We start from the raw sequence: 26,001 nt of genomic DNA on the forward strand, positions 1-26,001 counted from the left end.
TTTTTGCATGGCCATCTCTTACTTTACTTTACTCCATCTCTTTCACAATCTGAGGATGGAGAAGATGCCCATGCGCACTGTAGTCCAGGGGAGGAGTCACCTATCTCGTGATACTTCGAAGACTCTTCCAGAACAACAAGGTTCAATCATCCGGACCCAACACTAGGCGGCGATCTATGCACAAGATATGAATGTCAGCAGCCCTACATGCCAAGAACAGATGCAAACTGGTAAGTAGCATATTCCTACATCTGTATTAGTAACATTTAGCAAGTTTCCAAAGGACTCTGCAACCACATATTGGAGATTTCCAGAATTCCCCTGCTAGTAAACGTTGAAGTTTTCTGTAAATGTAAATGTGTTTGTATTTATATAGCGCACTTCTACCCTGTGGTCTCGTAGCGCTGTATTCATACAGCTGTGGAACCCTTCCTGGCTTTCCTGTGAGATGTCCACTCCTAGGCACCCCCAAGGTGAAGCCAGGTATCCAAGCACTGCTGGGGCCGTTGTGGAGATTAAGCAAGCTATTGCCCAGAGTCACAGAGTGGGACCCATGATTAGACTAGGCACTGAGGCGAGAATTATCCGGTCTGGGGAGATTAAGTCCAAGAGCCGCCGAGGCGGGAATTGAACCCTGGTCCCGGGCCAGACCTCTGCATCAGGGTCTGCCGCTCTAACCATTGAGCCACGCCATAATGCTCCAAATAGAAACCGGAAAGGTAATTAATGACATAGTCTTATTGTCTCCCATGACTAGCTGACTATATTGGATGCTTCAGCAGGAAGCTGCAACCTCTAAAAGGGAATCGCATGCTAACTCTTTACAGCTCTGAGATCTTGGAACGAATTAAGGATGGTTGTAACTCGCAGAGTGAGAGAAAACAAGGACCCCCTGGGTATCAGTAATATACAGACTCCTAGGACAGGGTAATAACCTATGTGGGTAAAAAATCCTAAGCCATCAGCTAAGAAAGTGAACAATTAGTCTAGAACCAGTGGCACAAAGAAATATCGAATATGAAATGTATAGTAAAAATATATATTTAATTAGCATAAATAAAAATCATATAGGGACTCATTCATAAGTCAAACTATATGATAAGATAAAAGTATGATTCATAAAGAAACAACAGGTTTTATAAACAATAAGAACATTGCATATAAATCATACAAGTTATAATAAAAACAATACATTAAAAAAAAAGGCTCATTTTGGCCCCGACCTATTGCCAAAAATATTGGTTGTGTCATTCTCGTCGAGAGTAGTGACGAGAATGACACAACCAATATTCCACCCAGGGCCAAAAGAGGGAGAGGGCGAGGACAACAGAACCCCCACAACTACCCGAACTATCCCCACCAAGGGCAACCAATGGGTTCCCCGTTTTGGCAATATCCTCAATTTCAACCATTCCAGCTACCATTTGCACCTCAATACCCGCCTTTCTTTGCACCCCAAGGGTCAGCACGCCCCCCTTTTTTAGGCAGAGGTTGGGGCAGAGGGCGCGGGCGAAAGCGAGGCAACGCCTCAGAGAAGAAAGTGCAGTGGGAGGACACACGCCCCCACGGAATGGATACCCGGAGCACGAACAGGTCGGGGCCAAAATGAGCCTCGTGGTCAATCTCTCGGATCGCATCCTGACCGAGAATGAGGAACGAGTTCTCCAAAGAGGATTGGGCTTTGTCCCCACACCAAAGATCGACTTGTTCAATCAAACCAGGGAGATACAATCTTTCTTCAGAAAGGTCAGACTTAAGGCTTTTTTTGAAGGCAAAACCCCAGAACCTGCACAAGACTCAGGATTGCATAACCCTTCGACATTTACACCTCACAATGGGATGATCCCCAATGAGGTCCTGACCTTTGAACAGGCGGTACTGAAAGACATTGAGACCCTGGATAGGCGAAAAGACCACTCTAATATCTCCCGCAAAGACATGGAGGTACTTAAAACATTGGCAGACGATCCGCTCATTACTATAAAACAGGCTGACAAGGGCGGGGCCACTGTTCTAATGAACACCAAGAACTACGAGCTTGAGTGTTTAAGGCAACTGAACGATGATCGGTACTACACCCCCATTCCATGTGATCCAACCCCACGCCTGCAAACAACCATCGCAGGCTTGGTGGAAACTGCTGAATGTGAGCGTTGGATAAGTAAGAAGGAGGCAGAATTTTTGAACCAAAAGAATCCTAGGGTTCCCTATTTCTACACACTTCCGAAAATTCATAAGGGGACAAGACCAGTCCCAGGGAGACCTATAGTTTCCGGTATCGACTCGGTATTAGAACCTCTGTCGAAATTCTGCGATCATTTCCTCCAGCCCTTGGTTAAACGCATCCCTTCCTACATTCAGGACACTGCCGACACCTTACGTCACCTGAATTCAATCGAGAATACAAATCAAGTTGACCTTTTGATTACCCTAGATGTTGAAGCCCTCTATACCAACATCCCACAGAGGGCCACACTAGAGGTAATCGAATCACGCCTAAGGATGGAGGAGTGGGACTCCAACACCCCACCCTCATTCATTATGGAATGCGCGACACTGGCACTCACTGAAAACTTCTTTGAGTTTAAAGGGCAATTCTTCCACCAGACCCAAGGAACATCGATGGGCAGCACCTTTGCCCCGTCGGTGGCATGTCTGTACATGGCCGATTTTGAGGACAGATTCATCCACCACCCATCCAACCCGTTCTTAGCCAACATCACAATGTGGAAGCGCTTCATTGACGATATCCTGATCCTTTGGTCGGGTCGTCCTAATTCACATGAGGCCTTCTTCGTATGGGTTAACTCACTTAATCCATATCTCAGGTTCACCATGTCTTCCTCGCCCAAAGAGATTGCATTTCTCGACCTAACAGTACAACTGACGGATGGTAGACTCCTGACAACAATGTTCAGGAAACCAACAGACCGAAATAGTCTCCTGCATTTCGAGAGCCACCACCCAAAAGCCTTACGGTCCAATCTACCATTTGGACAATTCCTCCGGATTAGACGGAATTGCAGTAATGTTGCAGATTACAAAAAGGAATCCACCATCCTATCCAGAAACCTACTAGACAGAGGCTATCCCAAAGGAGAGGTTATGAAAGCAAAAAAACGGGCAAGGAATAATAACAGAGAGGCACTCCTGGAGAGACGGGAAAAACTACCCATTGAAAACCAACCGATCACCTGTGTGACGACATTCACCCCACTATCAACCAAGATTAAAAACACAATCAAACGCCACTGGGGAATCCTCAATACAGGTGACTTGTCTTTTGAACATCCTAGGTTTGCCTTCAAAAGGTCACAGAATGTTAAGGACATATTGATCCACACTAGACCTAAGACAAATAAAAAAAGTTCCCAACAGACACTATGGAATCTGCCACCAGTCACGGGTCACTACCCATGCGGTAACTGTGGGGTTTGCAAATACACTACCCCCCAGAAAACAATACAGCTCACTGACACCTTTAAATGGGTCATCCAGGGCCACACGAATTGTAATACTACTCACTGCATCTATATGCTGAATTGCCCCTGTGGTCTCAAGTACATTGGGATGACTACACGTGCAATTAAGACAAGGATCACTGAACACCGCAGCAATTTTCGGTGCAAGAAATCGCACACCAAGATGTGCAAACATTATCTTGAGAAACAACACAGCGCCGACTGCATACGGTGGGTGATACTAGAGGCAAGTCCCAACTGCCCAAAGAATGCTCTGTTCCGCAAAGAACAGAGATGGGTACACCGCCTCTCCACAGATAAACATGGACTGAATGAGGACATTCCCTGGCATTCTCTGTAAACATCTAACTCCTTTTCAGTGTGTCAACCCACTTCCGGCCAAACACTATTTACACCATTCCATCATGGCCGGTATTACCTTGGTTACCACGTGACCCACAAAGAGTGCGTTACTGGACGCCACCTTATGACGAGTCTACCTATAAATAGCCCACGCCCCGCTAGTCCATTACCTATTCGAGCTCGGCGGTGATGGGTAGGTGACTCAGCACGGACACGGATAACTTGAGGTAAGATCTAACAACTCCCCAGGTGCCATATACGGAAGGGATAGACACCAAGTACTTCGATAACTTTAGTTCTCTTTCCCTAGCCTAACTATAGGCAACTTCTGTTGTACCGACCCGCCGAATACTCAGGTGGCCATTAGTCCAAGACCTTTAGGTGAGTCTGTTATTTACCACGTCATAATTTGCCTTCTCCTGATTCGAGTTCTCTCCCTGAGATAACAGTTGCGTTTTTAACCACTGGTTTTAATTACTGCTTTTAGTCACAACGCACCCACCACGGACATAGGTAGAAGAGTGTTCACCACACCACACACTCTTCATACACCATAGGCATGTTCGTATGTGTGATTCCACACACACCACTTTTCACTTCACCGCACTGAGATGCTAAATTGGCTGTTACCATATACAATTGTTGACATTTATTACGATACCTGCATTAAAGTCTCTCTTTTGTATCTCCATACTTCAGGCACAGGATTCCCCTGAGGTAAAGCACACAAGGCACATGACACTAGCATGTCCCTGTTTTAACCCCCCACCCACACTTTTCACCAGGTCCTGAAGAATCGCGGGTAATCCCCAAGCGAGAAACATGTTGACCGACCTCCACATTAGTCTAGTTTGCAACACGGCACGTAACTCTCCGTGACCCAACAAACTAAACTACACTCTTTTAACGATAGTAGGAGGACCTCCAGAATAAAGTTTTTTCCAGGACCCTCTACTATATTTTAAACCTCACCCTTCCATTGCAGGATACCATTGCCCTGGCCCACATACCCACACTTCATCAACAGGCAGCTGGACAAAAAGATCTCCGCTAAAGAGCCCCTCTTTGAGGTGAGCCCGTCGGGGATTGCACCGCCTCCCCGACGAGGAGCAACCGCCGATGATGAAGCATGACATCCCTCGGGGTGTGTGAGGCAAACATGTCCAATTTAATGGATGCCCAAGGGTGTTAACATACACCTTCGGTACAGCCAATCCCCTTTCTTACCAGGAACAGTTCAGCAACCCCGCTTGTTGTTTGAGCATTATTTTATGTCGTAATGACACAGAATGGTCCAGATCTTCGTGCCACTGTGGATGGGTATGTATTTCTGTAACCAAATCTACAGCAATGCACACTGGCATAAAGTTGATTAATTCTTTGTTTGTCATTTATTTACTAAAGCCATTTCTGTGATACTAGGTGACCAGGGTACCAGATTGCTACGCCACTCTGCCCCGCCTCTATGCCACTCTGCCCTGCCTCTACGCCACTCTGCCCCGCCTCTACGCCACTCTGCCCCGCCTCTACGCCACTCTGCCCCGCCTCTACCCCGCCTCATACGCCCCTCGGCCCCGCCTCATACGCCCCTCGGCCCCGCCTCATACGCCCCTCGGCCCGCCTCGTACGCCCCTCGGCCCCGCCTCATACGCACCTCGGCCCCGCCTCATACGCCCATCGGCCCCGCCTCATACGCCCCTCGGCCCCGCCTCATACGCCCCTCGGCCCCGCCTCATACGCCCCTCGGCCCCGCCTCATACGCCCCTCGGCCCCGCCTCATACGCCCCTCGGCCCCGCCTCATACGCCCCTCGGCCCCGCCTCATACGCCCCTCGGCCCCGCCTCATACGCCCCTCGGCCCCGCCTCATACGCCCCTCGGCCCCGCCTCATACGCCCCTCGGCCCCGCCTCATACGCCCCTCGGCCCCGCCTCATACGCCCCTCGGCCCCGCCTCATACGCCCCTCGGCCCCGCCTCATACGCCCCTCGGCCCCGCCTCATACGCCCCTCGGCCCCGCCTCATACGCCCCTCGGCCCCGCCTCATACGCCCCTCGGCCACGCCTCTACGCCCCTCTGCCCCGCCTCTTCGCCCCTCGCCTCTACGGCCCTCGGCCCGCCTCTACGCCCCTCCGCCTCTCGGCCCATCGCCCCCTCCGCCCCGCCTCTCGGCCCCTCCGCCCCGCCTCTCGGCCCCGCCTCTACGCCCCTCGGCCCCGCCACCCCGCCCCTCTGCCCCGCCTCTACGCCACTCTGCCCCACCCCCTGTGCCCCGCCTCTACGCCCCTGTGCCCCGCCTCTACGCCCCTGTGCCCAGCCTCTACGCCTCTGTGCCCCGCCTCTACGCCACTCCGCTCCATTCTGCCCCACTCCGCTCCATTCTGCCCCACCACTACGCTACTCTATGCCACTCCACTCTGCCTCTTCACTCATACCAGAGCCAATAGATCTCACATAGGCGAGACCTATTGGCTTTGCCAATGCTTATTTCTTCTGTACACATTTTCATCTTGCGTTCCTCTTGCTATATTAGAGACCTTATGATAAGTCTGGTTATTATTTCTAAATGCCAAAACACCCTACTTGTCTTCAGGGTTTTAGATTACTATTGCGAACTATTTCCCAACTTTCTTCATTCCCTCAGCAGACCATCTAGCAGGCACTGGTTTTGATAGAAGTTAATAAACCAACTCTCTTTAAACCTAGTTTTTAAGTGCAATGGGCCATGATCATAATGTTGTAACAGTATATTTCCATCTGTCTCGGAACTTGCCTAGTCCTGTTGGGTTGTATTTTCCTTCGGTGAACCTGAATTTAAAGTCTTCCCCACTGAAGTTGTACTAGCCACTAGAACAGCATGGTAGAAGCAACCGTTTTTGAGTCTTTTGTTTTGAAAAGCCATGATTAGAAGTATTTAAAATGTTTATTCTGAGACAATTTTACCCACTTCCGTGAATAACCTCCCTTGAATGGAGTTTAACCATGGCTCTTTCCACTTGGTCTTTGTTTATCAAACCTGGGATTGTATCCAATCTGTCATACCTCCAATGTAACTTTAATGGCGGACTTCATGTAGTTAATTGAAGTATCTGGCATCGAGGCTCTAATATCTTGTAAATTTAACTTTGCAATACCTGTTAAATAAGAGTTATGTGCACAAACTTTCTACTGTCTTTCAAACATTGTCTCTTTGATTATCTGCCAGTTTTGTTTCTCAGGCTCTACTGCTCCATGACTGGGTGTGTTTTTTTATCCGGTACATGGGGAAATTAAGCTTAACTATAGACTAAGCAGGAAAGGCTATTTTCTGTTGATGGCTTGCAAGACAACTAGCCGCCTTGTTTAATGGGCCACAGAGGTCCTTCAGGGACTTAAATCTAACCTCTTTGCTCTCGTCCTCCCAAACTATGACCCATGCTAAACAGTTGTAGATTGACAGCTAATCAGCCCATGAACAGGCTTATTTACTCACTGTTTGTGGGGAGAAGTATCTGTTTGTTTTTTATTTTATGATGTCTGTCCTATGTAGGCATGATTTCATACAGTTTCTTTTGTCCAAGCACTGTGACCTGTTGGTTCAGGTGATTCATAAACACTTTAAAGTAGCTACAAATTGTTAATTTGGATATTATGGTTTGAAATAGCTATGTATCAGTTATGGCTAACTCCAAAATTACTAGGATGTTAAAGGTTTTTGTGAATTTTAAATTGAGTATAACTACAACTAGAGCGCACCAGTTTTTATGAAATCTAATAATTTATTTTTTCATTTTTACATCTAGTTCACGTCTTAACCCATCACAGATGTTCAATTTGTATTGTTTGATTGTATTTTTAATATAGTTTCTAGGTTCTAAAATTGTTTTCTTGGACCCTGTTTGTCTCCATTTAGGTTGTAGGCAGACAGCATACCCTTGTCCTGATGAGACGTGCTGATTTAATCTAACATGGTCAAAACATTAATAATAGTGAGACTACATATACATTTCACATAGGAAAGCATTTTATGACCAATTGGATCTTTCTTAGCTCTTAATGAGATGTATTAATCAGAGCTCAGATACATTTGCTCGCTTTATTAATGTGGATTAACTTTTGTTTTACTTGTCAAGAGCACGGTGCTGCCTTAACTTTTCAGGAAATTTGGACACTTGTTTACTAAAAATGTTGATCAGGTGTTAATACATTTTTTTAATGATATTGGGTTCCTGCTTTTAACTTTTTTTCATTCTTTGATTCTGGAAGATATGTATTCTAATCTGTATGATAGGAACCTTTGATCTTCATAACACGAACATATAATGTATGATGATTTTTTTTTTGGACTGAATCCCTTGAAATCATTGTTATATTCTTTCATGCATTACCCAGGATTTTTCTCTCTCAACACCCATGTTTCTGCTCACTTTCTTGCCACACATTTAATATTTTGTTCAGAAAAAAAGTTTTAAATCCCTTCCCCTTATTCTTATAATTTCAGACTCAAGAATGAACACTTCGGAAACAAATAAAGCTTCAACAGAAAGTGGGGATGGAAACACAGGTACAAAAGTCCAGTTAAAAATATTTTCTTTATTTTTATTGAGGTTTTCAAAAACTAACCCTTGTAAGTGTGAGCACTTATGAAAATTGAAACGTACGGCTGAGTTATTGCTTTGCTATAGAGAAGGGATGTGAAAAAAGGGGCATGTGCCATACCTTTGCAAACTGACACTAAGCATATGCAAAACCTCAGCTGAATGTTTCATAGTTTGCAACTATGAAACATATTATGTACATGAATTAAGCATCATTTATTCATAATTTTGTACCACCTTTCCTTTAGGCTTATAGCAGATCTGTGGGTTGGTACCCTCTCATCAAAGCCTAAAGATTAATTGCAATAGAATGAGCTTGACCTCCGAGATTAATCCATAAACTCATGGAAGACTCCTGTATGTAGTGTAAGCTTTTGGCTTTCTTATCCAAATATCTTTGTCCTACTGCCCATGCCTCTTCCTACGCCTACTGAACAACAGTGATTTACTTCCATCCCGCTTTACCTCCCTAGTTCCCTTGTAATTCCTGTTGGAATCGTGTTTTGGAGTTGTGCATGTATATTAAATGTAATCAACATTTTGCCTGCGTTGTGCAAACTGTGATACGAAGATACTTAAGTAGATTTGGAGAAAAAAATCTGTTTGCCATTTGGTTGTACTGCACATATTTTTGTGCATAAGAGTCCGGTTTTGAGTTGAGCATCAACACTGAATTTCAGCAGCCCTGCCAATTGCATGCAGGAGACGTGAATCTTTCTGGTGGAAGATATTCACAGTATACTGTCTTGTCCAGTAGCAGAGCACCCTGAGCATTAATCCCCAAAACTAGATAAAAAGAACCAGTGAGTAATTTGATGTCCGGTGGATAGTAGGATGCGAATCCCAGTGAGCACCAAGATGTGGTTGCTAGTAAAAAGTGTCACAATGCAAATGTAGGTTCTGTTGAGTAGTCTGGTCTTAGCGCAAGGAAGATTACAGCGAGGGTGCCAGTTATGAGTAGAGAGAGGGTGTCATTGAATGGAGTGAGGGTGGCACGGACGAGTGGAACAAGGAAATAATGGGCTTAGGGACAGTGCATTGTGGAGTGAAAGAATGGTTCTAGTAATCAATATATTTATAGTGCAATGCCTGACAATGATGCGACTGTGCAGTTGACATTAACTGTTCATGTGTTATCAACTACCTCAGTTTCAGTACTGAACCACAATTTGTATCTAACCCATTGCACTGTTTTGTTAAAATCACATCAATCTCATACGTATCCTCCAAAACAGTTATAATTGAAATATTTATAGAAATGTATGTCGTTTCTAGAACTGCAAAAAATGCAAAATGTGTGAAAAACGTAGAAATATGCAGAGATTTAGGAAATCTGTTTCAGAAGAAGAATTTGCACCTCCGACTTGAACTATCTCCTATCATGGGACTTTGTTGTATTTCATGTTAATTTCATTTGAGTAAATACTGTGAAAAGTAAGATTCTCCATTCCTCACGAGAGTGCTATTTGCTTTATCTTCATGTTTCATCCACACACATTGGCTCGTGTCAGCAGTATGCATTGTGAGCAGGCAGCAGTAGAGATATTATAGATACGGTCTTTCTCACAATTGCTAACGTTATGGATTTGCCTGATTTTTCTTTCTTTCTTTTTTTGCCAACACATTTAATCCCAGGCAAGACTCCAAAAAAGTATTTCTTTAACGTGCCAGAAATTGTTCACAACCTCTGTCCATAGCTGGAGACCAAATCCTTGACCTCCTGATGGAAGTGTGATTGATTTTAGAAGTGAGGAACAACATAGTTTATTGCTCAGAACCTTAAAAAGTTGGTTCTGACATACTTTGGTTAAAATATATGTGCTACATCAAGTATTAAGTGGTATGTTGATATCCATGTTTTTAGCTTTTCGTAGCCCAGATGATAGAGGTGTTTTGATGAATCTTTTTAATTTCATGTAATCTAATCACATCGCTTAATTCTGACAAATATTCTGGCTACTCTGTTTTACACAGCTAACCTCACTCCAGAGACATTGAATGGTCTGCCCTGTTTCATATCCCTGCACACAGAGCACAGTGTTGCTCTAAAACCATCTGTCGTTTATTTTCAAAATAGGTTTGCATTTGCAAATAAGAGATCTCTGTACATCTTGCCTTCTTTGCTTCAAGAGAGCTGCCAACATTTAGAAGAGCTGCATGGTTTTTGCTATCACTATCCAAAACCTCGAGCTCCTCAACCCAGCTTTTGTGTTGATGTTACCTAGACAAGAAATACTAGTGAGGTACAATCCATTGCTGAGTAGAATTACAAGAGACTTTATTCACTGAAATAGGTTTTGGTTTTTTCCATCAAGAAAGTCCCTACTTCTAAAATGTTAGAGCTGCAGTATGGGTAATCCTGCATACTCTTAATTCCGAAGCTCAAGTTGATCAGTCAACCATTTGTAGTACTCTTGCTTTCTTACATGAACCTGATGCATAGTTCCAGCAGTTTTTACTTTTGCAACTTCTGTGGATGACAAATGAAAGCAAGATACACTAGTGGCAAATTTTCCAGTGTTATTCTCCTGTCAGAATCTGAGCATTTTGTTGGTAACCTTTTTAGTAGCAGTACTGGTCTTTGTGTTTGAATTGTAAGGCACTTTGTGAATTCAGAGAAACTATATCAATACAGATTTCCAATGTATCTTTTTTTGCAGCTTGGATCTCTTCCAGATTCACAAGCTGCACATTGATTTATTATTCTGCCAACTAGTGGCTAGGTCTGGAAGATTCTCCACTTTCGTTTTTTTATTTTTTATTATTCAGTATCTTTTGTCCAAGCACTGTGACCTGTCCATTCAAGTGAGACAAACACTTGAAAATAAGTACACATTGTTCATTTTGATATATGTTTTGAAATCGTCATGTATCAATCATTGGGCAAGTGTGAACCCCCTGTGGTAAGGTCACAATGCTCCAGTTTGGTTTTACCTCGAAGGTAAGGTCACAATGCTCCAGTTTGGTTTTGCCATTTTAGGTTGTTTTAATCCCACCTATGGGGTTGGAAACAGTGCTGTGCGCTCCGAGGCAACATTCGTCAAAAGCACAAAGGGAGACACTGAGGAACATCAGTGACTGAACTATGATGGTGAATGTATAGCCTGGGTTTTGCAGCGTGAATCTTTCTGGATTCTCTATGCTGTGCATTATTCCGCGGTCTAGTGGTTGGGTCCGGAATCATAGTCTTTTTTTTCTTTTTTTTTTCGTAGCCCAGGTGGGCGTCGACGTCCCACCTTTTGGTGTCCTCCTTGTGACGTCGGCCCACTTCCTGCGGAAGCTCCCACCTTTGGGCGCCATCTTCAGATTCTTTTTTCCGCTGTTGGGTCTGGATCGTCACAGAGAGGTTCCAGAGTCTTTGGGAGAAAAGAAGATAGAGACTGAAATCTACCGAAAAGGATTGTAGAATGCATCGAGAAAACAAGACCACTGAGCTGGGACGACGAAGAAGGTGGAGAACACCGAAAACTTTGACGCCCAATGGAGAATGCGCACACAGGGGGCCCTCTGAGCGCAGGAATGGACAAAACACCTTTTAAATTCTGCCGCAATTGCCACCACAAGTACGCAAAGATGGACCAGCATCCGGTTTGCAACCTCTGCCTACCGGTCGACCACGAGAGCAAGGATTGCAACGTCTGTTCCGTCTTTACCCCGAAGATGCTCAGGGTGAGCGAAAGACAGAGGAGAGCCAACTACAACATGCAAGGCCAAGGTCAACCTCCGTTGCTTTGGGACTTGGACCTCTCCAGTGAGGAAGAGGACAACATCGCAGAGGGACCAGATGACTACACTGTCGTAGAGACTGATAAGAAAACATCAAAGGAGGTAGGAGAAACGCCGACTCCTAAGACCCAGACAGACTCTCGAAAGTCACAGTCAGACTCTCGAAAAACAGAGTCTAAGTCCTCGAAAGGAGCACTGGCGCCGATAATTTCGACGACCGCAGCTGCATCCAAGGACAAACAGCCCAGTGGATCCTTCAAAAAGGACTCCCAGACGGCAAAAACACAAGAAAAGAATAGGTCGTCGAAGCACGTCCCCTAAAAGGCGCGCTCGACGCCGAAAGAAAAGGACCCGAAGGCAACATCGACATCGAAGAGATTGTTCAAAACACTCGACGCTGAACAGGCTGCCGAGATGGAGAGGAAGAAGAGAAGGCTCGAGGCCGAAATGGACAACAATCCTGCAAAGGAAAAGAGAATTCGACGAGCGAATGAAAAGGTTTACCATCCCGTCGAAGCCGACGACTATCGTTGAGGACGTAGAGAAGTTCGACGCCGAAGAGCCGTCAAACTCCGGAGCCCCAAGAACACCAAGAGGAAGAGGGCCTATACTATTACGAGGAAGGCGAAGAAGACCAACACACAAGTTTGGGCTTGGCATCCTCGGTGGCGCAAGACCTGGATTGGCAGGACCTAGACGCCAAAAGCCCGGAAGAGGCCGTGGAAACTTACCCTTAGAGGCCTTTGTTGCCAGATAACATTGGCATCTACAATATGGTCATCAGGAACGCAGCAACAGCATATGGAGTGAAGCTGGAGGAAGAAAAACCAAAAGCCTGCTTCCTCTTAGAGACACTGCTTCCCACTCAAACTAGGAGTCAATTCCTTCCCATGCTACGAAGTGTCCTGGACCAGGGGAGGGAAGCATTCAAGGAGCCATCAAGCTGCAGGTCTGTCGCACCTAGGGCAAAGACAAATTACAAACACTCCTCTAAAGATCCTCCATACATCCAAGGATCCGTCACGGCTGACTCCATCATTGCAGCGACAGCCAGGAAAAGGGCCAACGTTCCCACAAACTCAGGCCCACCACTAGACAAGGAAAATAAGAGGATAGTAAATCCAGAAAGATCTTCAAGCTGCAAAACAACAGCGACAGGTAAGAAACTATTTGTTTAGCTGTAAACCTGCTTGTCTCTGCCGTATTCTTGCTCTAGTAGGGAGGAAACACCTTTCATTTAGGCTCATTTCAAAGTGTCACCATTAAGTAGCACAGAAGGCTGACCCAATTCAGGAAGTATCTCAAGACCTGGTTCTTCGACTGGACTGCAACCCCCCCGTGCTTAACAAGTAGTGATTGATTGAAGGCATATAACAAGCCTGCCAAAGGTAAAAAAGAAAAAAGGACCAAAGATTGTAAAACGTGAGGTTTTATTGCCGAGAACATTAAAAGTGAGGGATCAATGATGCTAGGCACACTATGGCATGTGCAAAATAGTTCTCACTAAAAGATCTCTTTTGAAGTTCAGTGATGCTAAATTTGTAAATAACTAATGTGCAATAACAGAGGTTGGTGTCATTAAACTTATTTGCACTGCTGTTGGTGGTTGTTTCCTTTTATTTAGCTCGAGTACAGCATGTCATATACATGTTTCTTTTGCTACATATTTTCTATTGTCTATGAAAGAAGCACATAATATAATCATCATATAGGATAATATAGCATCATAGTCATGTCTATGAAGATGTCCGCCAACAGAAGTTCTTTTTAGCCTGAAAATCTTGATTTCTGACTAATATCGGAAGATATCACCTCAAACCGTACCAAATTGTTTCTGATATGTAATGTTATTCATGTAGGCACACATTCGAATGGCTTGGATTTTCAGAAGCAACCTGTGCCTGTCGGGGGAGCAATCAGTACAGCACAAGCCCAGGCCCTCCTTGGACATCTCCACCAGGTATGATAAGGCAGTCATCACTCTGCAAAACGTTTTTTTTGTTTCATTAAGGAAAATACTTGCTTGTATTTTCACCATGTTAATGCCCTTGTGGTGATTGATGTGGTCTGTTACTGTTCTACTTCGTCCGAGAAAGTTATGAGACCAACACAGTTTTAAGGGTCTATTGAAAAGATTAGTCTGAGATATTGCAGTGGGCTTATATATTGTATTTTAGTCATCTGTAGTGAAGAGAGCCCTACAACATGTGTCAGTAAAATTAGTGGTTTTCAACTGTAAGGAATCAGATAATCTTTCAGAGTGACTAGAAATGTAAGCAGATTTCTTTCCTTACTGCTTCCACGCCACCTCTTGAAGTCCTTCCCGACACTAGCCCAGGTTCCGGGACCTGCTCAAGAGGCCCTCTGCTCTTGGATCTACATGAAGGTTAACAGACCGTGCACATGACTGTTAAATTTGAGGAAGCTCAATAGAAATAGCCTTGCGAAGGCTTTCCTGTGCGAATTTGCTTTCCACTGCCTCGTGGCATTGGATGTTATGTCTGGGGTAAACATTGATTATTGCTTTTAATTATTGCAATTGTTTATACTGCATGGGAGAATTAATGCTAATAATGCATGGGATCAATATTGCTAATACTGCGTTGATATCACTATTGCTTGTACTGCCTGGGGATACCAGTGCTAAACAGCTTGTGGTATTTATTTCTTGTATTGCTCATGTTACTTGTTGCTTAGTCTGCTGGGAGTCTTTATTGCTTGTACATCCTGTGGTAATTGTTACTTATGTTGCTTGATGCTGTTTCTTCTACTGCCTTTGCTTCCTCCTGGAATCTCCCGTACTAGTGCTGCTTGGTTCTATAATTACTTATGCTGCCTGGGCACTCAGAACTTCTAGTGCATGAGCACTTTATAGACTCGTTACTGCTTAAACTGCTTGTAGCAGTAACCTTCATAGAGCCTGTGCTGCTTCTGTGGCCTGGTGTTGTCATTACTTTCGTTGACTGCGATTATTGGTTGTGTTGCAGGTAATTTTTTAAAGCAGAGTATTTTTGCTTACACTTGCCAGTAATTTCTTATGTTGGTGAGATTCATCATTGCTTCTGCAGTGAAATTGCTGCTTGAGCTGCCTGCCACCATGCTCATTGCTTCCTGAACTTTCTGGGCTCATGGTCTCAGGGCTCTTTGCTGTGTGAACTTCGAGGTGTTGTTGCTGCTTCAGCTTCCAGGGCTTTGTTGCTGCTTGAATTTCCTGTGCATCATTGATGTCTTTCCTGCCTGGTGGGTGGGGCGTTGGGGGGGAGGGGCATTTGTGCCTGATCGTGAACCTTTTAGGACACACCCATTTCACTTTTCATTGTGCTATCCCAAAACTGTTAACACTTGAATGTGCTTACAGCATGTGACTCCATCCTGGGTAACATTGATAGAGCACTAACTATTTAAGGTTGTAGTAGATGAGACATGTACTTGACGTGGATTTCGGATATAGATTGTGCAACCTACGTATTAATTTTGGAAACCGAATCCAAGCAGCAATGTTTGCAGCGTTTTGAACTCTTTTTGATAGCGCTGCTTGTAAATTTAAGCAATCTGAATGTTGGCATTATATGTAGAACAATACCTGATCTTCCTGGTAGAATGCGATCAATTTACCACATCACAATGTAATCAGTGTACCACTGAAGCATTACCCATCTCTTAGATGACCGATTTGCCTTTATTCATGAGAACTGAAAAGCACATTCACAAGAATTGTTGCTGAATGCTTCGGTCATGTCTATGTAATCCTTGGAGCTCTTGTGGCGTCGAGAAGATTGTGTACATAGTAGAATATCACTGGGGGGAAACTAGAACATAAGTCTGGTTGTTATAATAGTTGAAAACAACCTTTGGCAACATGCCAGCTGATTCGAAAGACAACTGTTTTTTGTGTTGTGAAGCATGATTAATAGTTGTAAAAAAAAAAAAAACCTTAGCAATTCAATGGAAAAACAAAGTTGAAAGTAACTTTATAGTTGGGTGAATGTCTGTGACAATTAATTAATTAATTAATTAATTAATTAATTAATTAATTATGTGCTTATATAGCGCAGGAATCACTCCCGAAGGGGTACCTCCGCGCTTCGACCGCTGCGAAACCCTTCCTGGCTTCCCTGAGAGATGGTCCCTTAATGGGTATCTCCAGGGTGAGACCAGGCATCCCCGGCGGTCTGGTGGGGCCGTTAGTGAAGATGAGGCAAGCTAGTGCCCAGAGTTGCCGAGTGTGATCGCTGATCAGAGTGGGCACCGAGGCGAGAGAATTATCGAGTCCGCTGACCTTGGTCCAGAAACCTGCCGCGTCGGGAATCGAACCCAGGTCCCGGGCCGTCCTCTGCTCTCGGGTCTGCCGCCCCTAACCAGTGAGCCACACTACTTCAATGATAAGATTTTTAACGTAAAAAATAACAACCAGAAATTCACGTTGGCATTCTGGGAATTTTTGTTTCCCTTTCAGCAGTATTTATACTTTCTCAACAAGTTCATCAAGTATTGTGCTTTTACTTATAAAGCCAAGACACAAGCCAGTGAAACCAGCCCCCGGCCTCCCCGCCAGCAACAGGGATTTTCTACATCAGAGGGTGCGGTGCTTCTGTGAGCTGTTTAAACTGGGTTTTACTAGGGCCTGTGCACTTTGTTTTTTGGCCATCAGGGGGAGTAAAGTTTAATTCAAACAGTATTGTTAGATTTCAAGTTAGTGAGGCCTTTACCTGCTTAAGTCCAAAGTGTGGATTGAGCCTGTCTGTCTCCTAGGAGATTCTGAACAGAAGAAGTAGCTGCCCAGCCCCCACCCCCAGGCCAGCAGACCATTGGCTATTCAGCTACCAGGCATGTCTGAGCCCTCCTCTCACACCTGCCCAGGCCCCTTAAGGCCTTGCTGGGTGCACTCCAAATCACTCTCCTCCATCTTGTGAGTTGCAGCCTACCTGTGCCCCAGATTGAAGTGAGCAGAGTCCAGGAAGTGGTAAGGAGACAGACTAGTGCTGTCTCTTCCCAAGACAAAAAGTTGTTTAAAAAACGATTTTCCCTTTGTGTTTACTGTTTATGCCTGTGGTTGTTACAGTTAAAAATTGTAGTTTTAGTCTGCCTGTAATTGCATATTTTATCACCTGTGTTGTGTTTTAAACTTGTGGTTTTCCCTGCCCATGATTGCCTCCATTTAGAGTGTTGAATTGTGGGATTTGCAGTCCAACCTCTGTAGTTTGTCCCGCTCATTCCTTGGTGACAAATCTGTTTTCCCTCCAAATTTCTCCTTTGCTCTGTGCTAAGACCTGTTTGTTAAAACAGTGCACTCCCAGCCACCTTTTGTGTTCACAAGCCATTGAAACCACCCCCTGCCTCCCACCCACCCCCCAGCAACAGGGATTTTCTGCATCGGAGGGTGCTTCTGTGAGCTGTTTAAACTGTGTTTTACTAGGGCCTGTGCACTTTGTTTTTTGGCCAGCTGGGGGAGTAAAGTTTTATTCAAACAGTATTGTTAGATTTCAAGTTCGTGAGGCCTTTACCTGCTGAAGTACAAAGTGTGGATTGAGCCGGTCTGTCTCCAAGGAGATTCTGAACAGGAGAAGCAGCTTCCAACTCCCTGGCCAGCAAGCCTTGCCTGAGGTCGCTGGGACCTTATATGGTCTGCTAGTGGTTGGTACATGTCTACTGTGATTGGTGGTTGTATCTGGTGTTTCTATTGGATTAGGGTTAATGTCCTCATTGGTTGGGTATTTGAGGGTTCTGATTGGTTTCTGGGTCTGTGATTCAATCATTGTCGGGTTGGGACTAGGACTAGGGTTAGGATTTATATTGGAAGTAGGGACTAGGGCTTCCTATGTTATTGGTTGTTGGGTGTAGGGTGGGGCTAGGGTTAGACCTTTAATTGGAAGTGGCGATTAGGGCTTCTGGTGAGATTGGTTGCTGGACTAGGTGTGGGACTTAGAGTAGGGTTAAGCTTTCTATTGAAAGTAGGGACAAGGGCTACCTGTGCCATTGGTTTCATGGACTTGTTTTGGAACTAATGGTAGGGCTAGGGCCTTTATTGGACGTAGAGATCAGAGTTTTTGAACTGATTGGGTGCTTGGACTAGGGTTAATATTGGCTGTAAGGTCCGGGTCTCCTATTGGTTCTAGATTTTAGGGCTAGTGTTGTGATTGGATAGTGTTAGGGCTGGGGTTCCCATTGGCTGAAGGGGTCACCTGATTACTAGGGCTATAAAAAAAGGCCAGGCTTGGTGCGTCTCAGCCCGGGCGGCGAGGCTAAGGGCAGAGAGGACAAGGGCAGTATCCTGTTTGAGGCTGTTCGGGACTAGGGCCAGAAATGCTGCCCTTTTTTTCATTTAGCAATACCCAGCCCACACCACCCACAAACAGAGCAACACACTCACCCCAAATGTACAACACGCACAACACTATGCACAGAATAATGTACCAGCCTGCACTACAAACTCAACCAAACCACATCTGCACACCCTACTATCCCAACTACCACACATATCCACCACCACCGATAAAGAGTACACAACTCTATCCTATACCGCTAACACAACGCCAATCAACACCATACATGACTACATCCCATTCAGACACACCCTCCCTGCTGTAATTACACCTAACAGACCACCTTTTATCACTAACAAAGGTATTATCATCCTTCCATCAGTTGTCAAAAAAACTCTTCTCTCCCTTCTACCATAATAACACTAACGCACAACACACACACACTGCACACCACCACACTTTGTAACTCTTGCAACAAACCAGTCTAAGATAAACACTCTCACCTCTACTTCATTCCCTCCTACACACAACATACACTCTACTACTCCTTCCAATGCACTACCCTATCTCTCATCCTATACATCTATCAATATATCCTCTACATCCACTCTCATTTATCCCAAATCCCAAACCACTATTATGATTGCCAAAATAACTCTTTCTAGACTCTCTCCTTCTCTACCCCTCCTTGCATCATCTGACACCTCTTTTACTATACCGATCCCCTAAAACAAACATTTCTAAACTCTTTCCTCTGAGTCCTCCCCTCCAAAACTTCTTTTTACCAATCCAAATGCCTCCTCCTATTGCTAAGCCCTAAAAAAATAATCTTTCACTCTTTTATCCCTCCAATATCCTTTTCAATCAAAATTAACAGACTAACATGTTCACTTCTCAAATCCCGTATTAAACTATACTAATATACTACCCAAATAACTGAATAACTTATCCAGTATTGGGGTATCTTTCATAGATTCACATGCCTGAATCATTCCCCGTCGTCGAGGCGGGAGTCCCACGGTAAATAAAAAAGCAGTGCCAAAAGCACTTTGCAGTAGTAGGCCCTAGAAAAAGGCCTGAGGCCTATATTATAGTAGCCTATCTACCTCATTATGCTAAAAGACCCAAAGTCTTTGCTCCAACCAATCAGCTCACAGCACCCTCTAGAACCTTCCCTGCAGAGCCAGCTCTCCTCAGATTTTCACCGCACGTCGTGCGGAAGGGAGTCTCCCTGAGTCTTGACTCAGTTTTTTCTTCAAGAGCTTCAAGATGTCTGACAAGAAGGCCTTGTTCAGACCCTGCAGAACATGCGAGAAGAAGAGGGTCCATGTGGATGACCTACACAAGGACTGCATTTATTGCCTTTATCCCAAGCATGAGGCAAACACCTGTAAGATCTGCCTTACCTTCCCTGCCAAGACCTTAAGGGATAGGGAGGCCAGAGTCCTTTAGTGGCTTAAGTCCTCTTCCACGGATGATGACGACAGAGCCTCTACCTCTAGCAAGAGGGCGAGGTCTCAAGAGGATAAAACAAGTGAGGGGAGAAAGCATGTTAAGACCTCCCACTCTACTTCAGGCTCTTCACAGAGATCCAAACATTCTGTCTCTGGAGCCTCAGCCACCAACGATCCGGCAAAGAAAACTGTGAGTAAGACTTCTACTGTCTCCTCTCCAGTGACCACTGTCTCTACTTCAACCTCTTCTTCTATGGATATGATATCCACTACATCTATTACTACTCCGATTGTGTCTACAAAAATTGGTATTGTGACAAAAAGAACTCTCGTGGACGACTCGTCGACGAAGATGCCATCATCATCAAAAAATTTGTCATCCAAGAAGAGCCCGTCGACGAAGTCGTCGCCGCCGCCGTCGACGACTGTCTCGTCGATGAAGAAAGCATCGACGTCTATCCCGTCGACGACGAGCCCGTCCTCGGTTACCCCGTCGACGACCGTCCCGTCGACGGTGCCTCCATCGACGTAGAGTCCATCGACGACTGCCCCGTCGACGTCGAGCCCGTCGACGACAGTCCCGTCGACGGCAAGTCTATCGTTGACGATGCCCTCGTGGTCGATCTCGTCGACGATAAACCCGTCGACGACGGCATCCTTTCAGCAAGTGGATGCACCTTGGTCACCGGGGTCATCAAGATCGATGGGATCAGCTTTACTAAGACCTACCACTGGGAATCAGGCCTTTTGTACGCCAATAGCGACAAAGAACTTTCAACTCGTGTCTTATAAGAGACAAAAGGGTTCATCTATATCTCCACTTATGCCTTCTCATCTTCTAGAAACTTATGCTGATGATGAAGAAGATGACTTTGAAGATGATGATGATGAGGGTGCTTTTGGTGTGGCACGTCACCCATCCGAGCTTGTCATCAAGTGCCAAGATGATGATGAAGACGATTCATACGCTGAACACTACTACCAGGAGGATATCATAGTGCCTCATTCATTGGAACATCAGAGACGGTCTAGAGTCCCGTAAGTCACTCAGTTGCCGCCTAATTTGATACAAGATTTACAGGCTATGCTGGCGGACTACAAGCAGCGTTTTCCACCGCAAGTACCTCAATCTGATACTGTAGTTCCTCCTCGGCAACAGCCACCGGTTTCTCCAATTGTGGAAACTCCGCAACCGGTCTTGCCTCCACAAACTCCGGATACGTCATCAGAAGAGGAGGTAGAAGATGGAGAGTTGCCTAACATACCTTCATCAGACCCATGGGATGAATATGTTATACCCATGCCGTCCCCTCCAACTCCACAACCTTCAGATTCACCGCCTGAAGATGTAGGTGGTTTTCACAACCTGATGCAGAGGGCATCAACCAGGTTTAAGCTCCCGGTTACAGTGGAGCAAACGGAGTGTTTTCTCCATGACTTTAAAGAGGAAACAAGAAAGATATCTAGAGCCATGCCCATGATTGTGTTTATTTGGAAGGAAGGCATAAAGATAATGAAAAACCCTGCATCTGTGCCGGCTGTGTTACCCAGAATAGAAAAGAAATATTGTGCTCCGCTCTCTAGTCCGGCGTGCCTTATTGGTCATCCACGCCCGGATTCGGTAATCTCTCAGGCGGCGCAACAAAGGTCAAAGAACCCAGCTACCCCTATTTCTACTCCACCAGATAAAGAGGGGCGACGATTAGACCTTATTGGGTAGAAGTTTTCCACTATGGCTGCAGCATCCATCAGGATAGCAAATTCAATAGCGATTATTGGGCGCTACGATCGCCAAATGTGGTCGGAGATGGCTAGCTTCATAGAGCTATTGCCAGAGGACAAAAGACAAGAAGCCAGGAAAGTTTTAATGGAAGGAGAGCGGGCAGCGGAAGAATCCATCAACTGCGCTCTAGATATGGCGAATACGAATTTCAGGCAGTTGGCTGGGGCAGCTGTCCTGAGACGTCAAGGGTGGTTAAAAGCCACTACATTTCGTCCGGAGGTTCAATTGAAAATACTGGACATGGCATATAACGGAGAGTCCCTCTTTGGAAAACATGTCGATGAGGCTCTCCAGACGATTAAAACTGACACAGATACTGCAAAGTCACTAGGATCATTGCAATGTAAAAGAGGATCGTTCAGAGGAGCTAGAGGACAAGGTTATTCGTCCAGAGGAAGTTATTACCAGCAAGGCAGACAATATCAACCACAATACCGCCAAAACTACCAGTCCTCTTACAGACAATCTGGATCGGCTGGTTTCTCTCGCCAAGGAGGAAGAAGGCGCGCAAACAACCAAGACGAGATAGTCACAAGAAACAGTGAGAGCAATTGGGCGCCACCTCCAATCCCTTACCTTCCCGTGGGCGCGAAGATATCTGCTTTCCAACAGCAATGGCAGAATATAACATCGGATCGGTGGGTGTTAGACTTGATCCAACATGGTCACACCCTAGAGTTCATCACCAAACCTCCACCGACTCCGCCCAGGGGTCCCCCTCCCCCTCGTCTTCACTTATTGTTCAAGGAGGTGCAAGCTATGCTTCTCAAAAATGCAATAGAGAAAGTTCCAAATCATCAGAGAGGGGCAGGTTTTTATTCCCGTTTTTTCCTCATAAAAAAGAAAACAGGGGAATGGCGACCGATCCTAGACCTACGCAATCTGAACAAATATCTCAAGAAGCAGGAATTTCGAATGGTCACCCTCTCGGACATTCTCAGTTGCCTCAACGAGGGAGATTACATGGCTTCCTTGGACATGGAAGACGCATACTTCCACATCCCAATCCACCCAAACCATCGGAAGTACCTCCGTTTCACTGTGGCCGGTGCCCATTATCAATTCAAAGTTCTCCCATTTGGCCTCAAGTCGGCCCCAAGGATTTTCACGAAGTGCCTGGCCCCTGTGGCAGCAGCTCTTCGGGCAGCAAAAGTGCAGATCTTCCCGTATTTGGACGACTGGCTAGTCAAAGGTCCATCAGAAGCCAAAGTAAGATCCGACATTACGGCATGCCGCAATCTCTTCGCATCGCTAGGCCTCACAATCAACAAAACCAAATCTCAGATGCATCCAAAACAAAGCCTGTTGTTCCTAGGAGCTTGCTTGGACACAGTGGAATGCAAGGCATCCTTATCTCGAGAGAGACAACTCAGTCTGCAGGCGTTGGCCAAAAAACTGGCAAGAAGAAGGTCACTTTCAGTTCGCCTATTTGCATCACTTCTGGGGATGTGTTCTTCAGCCATCAACCTCATTCCATTGGCACGTCTAAAGATGCGGCCACTGCAAGAGGAGCTAAACTGTCAATGGCATCAAGCGACAGGTTCATTCGAGGACACCATCACAATCACCAACAGGATGGTGCATGCACTCCAATGGTGGTCTCAGATCAGCAATCTGGAACAGGGGCTTTCATTCTTGCAGAATCCTCCGGATTTTATTCTGACAACGGATGCGTCCATGGAGGGCTGGGGTGGTCATCTCCAGGACCTGCAAGTGCAGGGAAAATGGTCTCAGCAACACAAGAAATGCCACATCAACAGTCTAGAGTTGAAAGCCATTTGTCTGTCTCTTCAAGGGTTCCTCCCCAGGATAGTGGGATCCTCGGTTCTAGTCAGAACGGACAACACCACAAGCATGTTTTATATCAACAAGCAGGGAGGAACGAGATCGGCAACGTAATCCAAACAAGCCCAAGAGTTATGGAAATGGTTAACAGTTCACAACATAACTCTCAAAGTGGAGCACGTCAGAGGCCTCTACAACACCTTGGCAGACAAACTGAGCAGAACATTGTCAGATTGCCACGAGTGGGAACTGGACAACGGCCAGTTGAACTATGTGTTTCAGAGATGGGGCAAACCCAGGTTGGACCTATTTGCGACCCAACAGAACAAGAAATGCCGGTACTACGCCAGCAGATATCCTCAACAGGGGTCAAGGGGGAATGCCCTTTCGATGCGATGGTCAGGGACCTATGCATACGCTTTTCCTCCGATCCCTCTGATTCCACGAGTGGTGCGCAAAATGAAAATGGAGAGTTGTCGCCTTCTCCTCATTGCTCCCAAGTGGCCTCGCCAGTACGGGTTTCAGGAACTCATGCTACTTTCACAGGAACCACCGATCAAACTGCGTGTAACTCCGAGGTTACTGTCACGCAACGAGGGTCAGGTACTTCACCCAGATCCTCAATCGCTGAAATTGCACGCATGGCTCCTAACTTCCTAGAATTCGAGCATCTTCAAATTCCTCAGGAATGCCGGGACATTTTAGAGAAGGCAAGAGCCCAGAGTACATTAAAAACTTATCGTCTCAAGTGGAAGCGTTTTTGCGCATGGTGCATCTCTAGTGCTTTACACCCTATAGAGGCACCGGCAGAAAAGATATTACCCTATTTGTTGCATTTAGCGCAATCTGGCCTTTCTTTTTCATCAATAAAGGTCCACTTAGCGGCCTTATGCAGGTACAGAAAGATGACTAACTCTCAGTCACTCTGCTCTTCATCGCTAATCAAGCAATTTATGAGGGGTCTGTTCCGGGCTTATCCCCCAGTGAAGCCCTCACCACCGGAATGGGAGCTCAACACGGTTCTATCACAGCTGATGAAGCATCCGTTCGAGCCTATCCATAGAGCCGACCTAAAGTTCTTGACATGGAAGATTGCTTTATTACTGGCGCTAACTTCCGCAAGAAGAGTGGGAGAAATTCAAGCTTTCACTATAAAGGAGCCCTTTTTACATTTCTCCCAGGACTATGTCACTTTACGAACGAATCCAACGTTCATACCGAAAGTGCCTTCCCAGTTTCATCTAAATGAACCTGTCAAGCTGAAAGTTTTCTTTCCAAACCCGTTAACCCCGGCTGAAAATACATTGCATTCTTTGGACATCAAACAATGCTTAAAATTCTATCTTCAGAGAACCAAGACTTTGAGAAAATCAGATCAACTGTTTGTAGCTTATGGCCAGACTACATTGGGGAAAGCGGTCACTAAAGCCACAATTTCAAGATGGATCGCATCCGCTATTCAATTCTGCCACGTCAAGGCTAATCGACCATTGACAAGATCTGTTCGATCTCACTCCACAAGAGCTGTAGCAGCGTCTGCGACTTTGTTTGCAGGAGTGACGCTTGAGAACATTTGCCGTGCTGCGACATGGAAGAATGTCCACACGTTTACAAGACATTACTGCCTGCAATCAGCAAATCAGGATGATGCGGCAGTGGGCCAAGCTGTTTTACGTCACCTGTTTCCATAAGGAGTATGTTCAGGTACTGATGTTCACTTATTTCATATAAAGTACATGCAATTCAATAGATTGTTTTTAAATATGCAGACATATGCTAACATGTTGTGTATTTTTTTTATGATGCTTAAGATTTCTTTCCAGAAAGAAAATGCATAATTTCAATGTTGAACTTGAACATGATTAATTAATAGATCAATCTCTAGGCGTTTGTTGGTTGTTGACGATACATTCATGGGGGTGCACTGCAATAAGTCTCCCACCATCCGCAACCGACTTTGCCTGGCTTACTGCTTGCTATTCTGATTCAGGCATGTGAATCTATGAAAGATACCCCAATACTGGATAAGAAAACAAGTTACTTACCTGTAACTTCAGTTATCCAGTATTGGTATCTTTCATAGATTCACATGCACCCACCCTCCTCCCCGGAGAGTCAGTTCTCTAAGTTTGGGATACTTTTTCCCACTTGTGCTACGAAAATCTGAGGAGAGCTGGCTCTGCAGGGAAGGTTCTAGAGGGTGCTGTGAGCTGATTGGTTGGAGCAAAGACTTTGGGTCTTTTAGCATAATGAGGTAGATAGGCTACTATAATATAGGCCTCAGGCCTTTTTTTAGGGCCTACTACTGCAAAGTGCTTTTGGCACTGCTTTTTTATTTACCGTGGGACTCCCGCCTCGACGACGGGGAATGATTCAGGCATGTGAATCTATGAAAGATACCAATACTGGATAACTGAAGTTACAGGTAAGTAACTTGTTTTCATATCCACTACTCAAATTACTTCATATTTTTTTAGCTATACTAATTTTCAACAGTAATCCTTAATGGGTTCCGGAGTGGCGTGCTACTAGCCAGAAAAGCGATTCAACACCCATCAGGAGTAACAAGTGCTATATGAATGCAAATCTTCT

General features: G+C 45.3%; 1 protein-coding gene across 17 annotated transcripts in view; it reads left to right on the plus strand.

Annotated features, from left to right (window-relative positions):
- POU2F1 (POU class 2 homeobox 1) overlaps positions 1-26,001 on the plus strand; it is a 693,535-nt gene that overhangs the window by 229,558 nt on the left and 437,976 nt on the right. For all 17 annotated transcript variants that reach the window (XM_086935563.1, XM_086935552.1, XM_086935555.1 and 14 more), the window contains 2 exons: positions 8,302-8,364; positions 13,984-14,084. In XM_086935563.1, coding sequence (XP_086791689.1) covers positions 8,302-8,364; positions 13,984-14,084 — 164 coding nt within the window. The remainder of the gene's footprint in view (positions 1-8,301; positions 8,365-13,983; positions 14,085-26,001) is intronic.

The sequence above is a fragment of the Lissotriton vulgaris genome, chromosome 8, assembly GCF_964263255.1.
Source record: "Lissotriton vulgaris chromosome 8, aLisVul1.2, whole genome shotgun sequence".
In the NCBI taxonomy this organism is placed as follows: Eukaryota; Metazoa; Chordata; class Amphibia; order Caudata; family Salamandridae; genus Lissotriton; species Lissotriton vulgaris.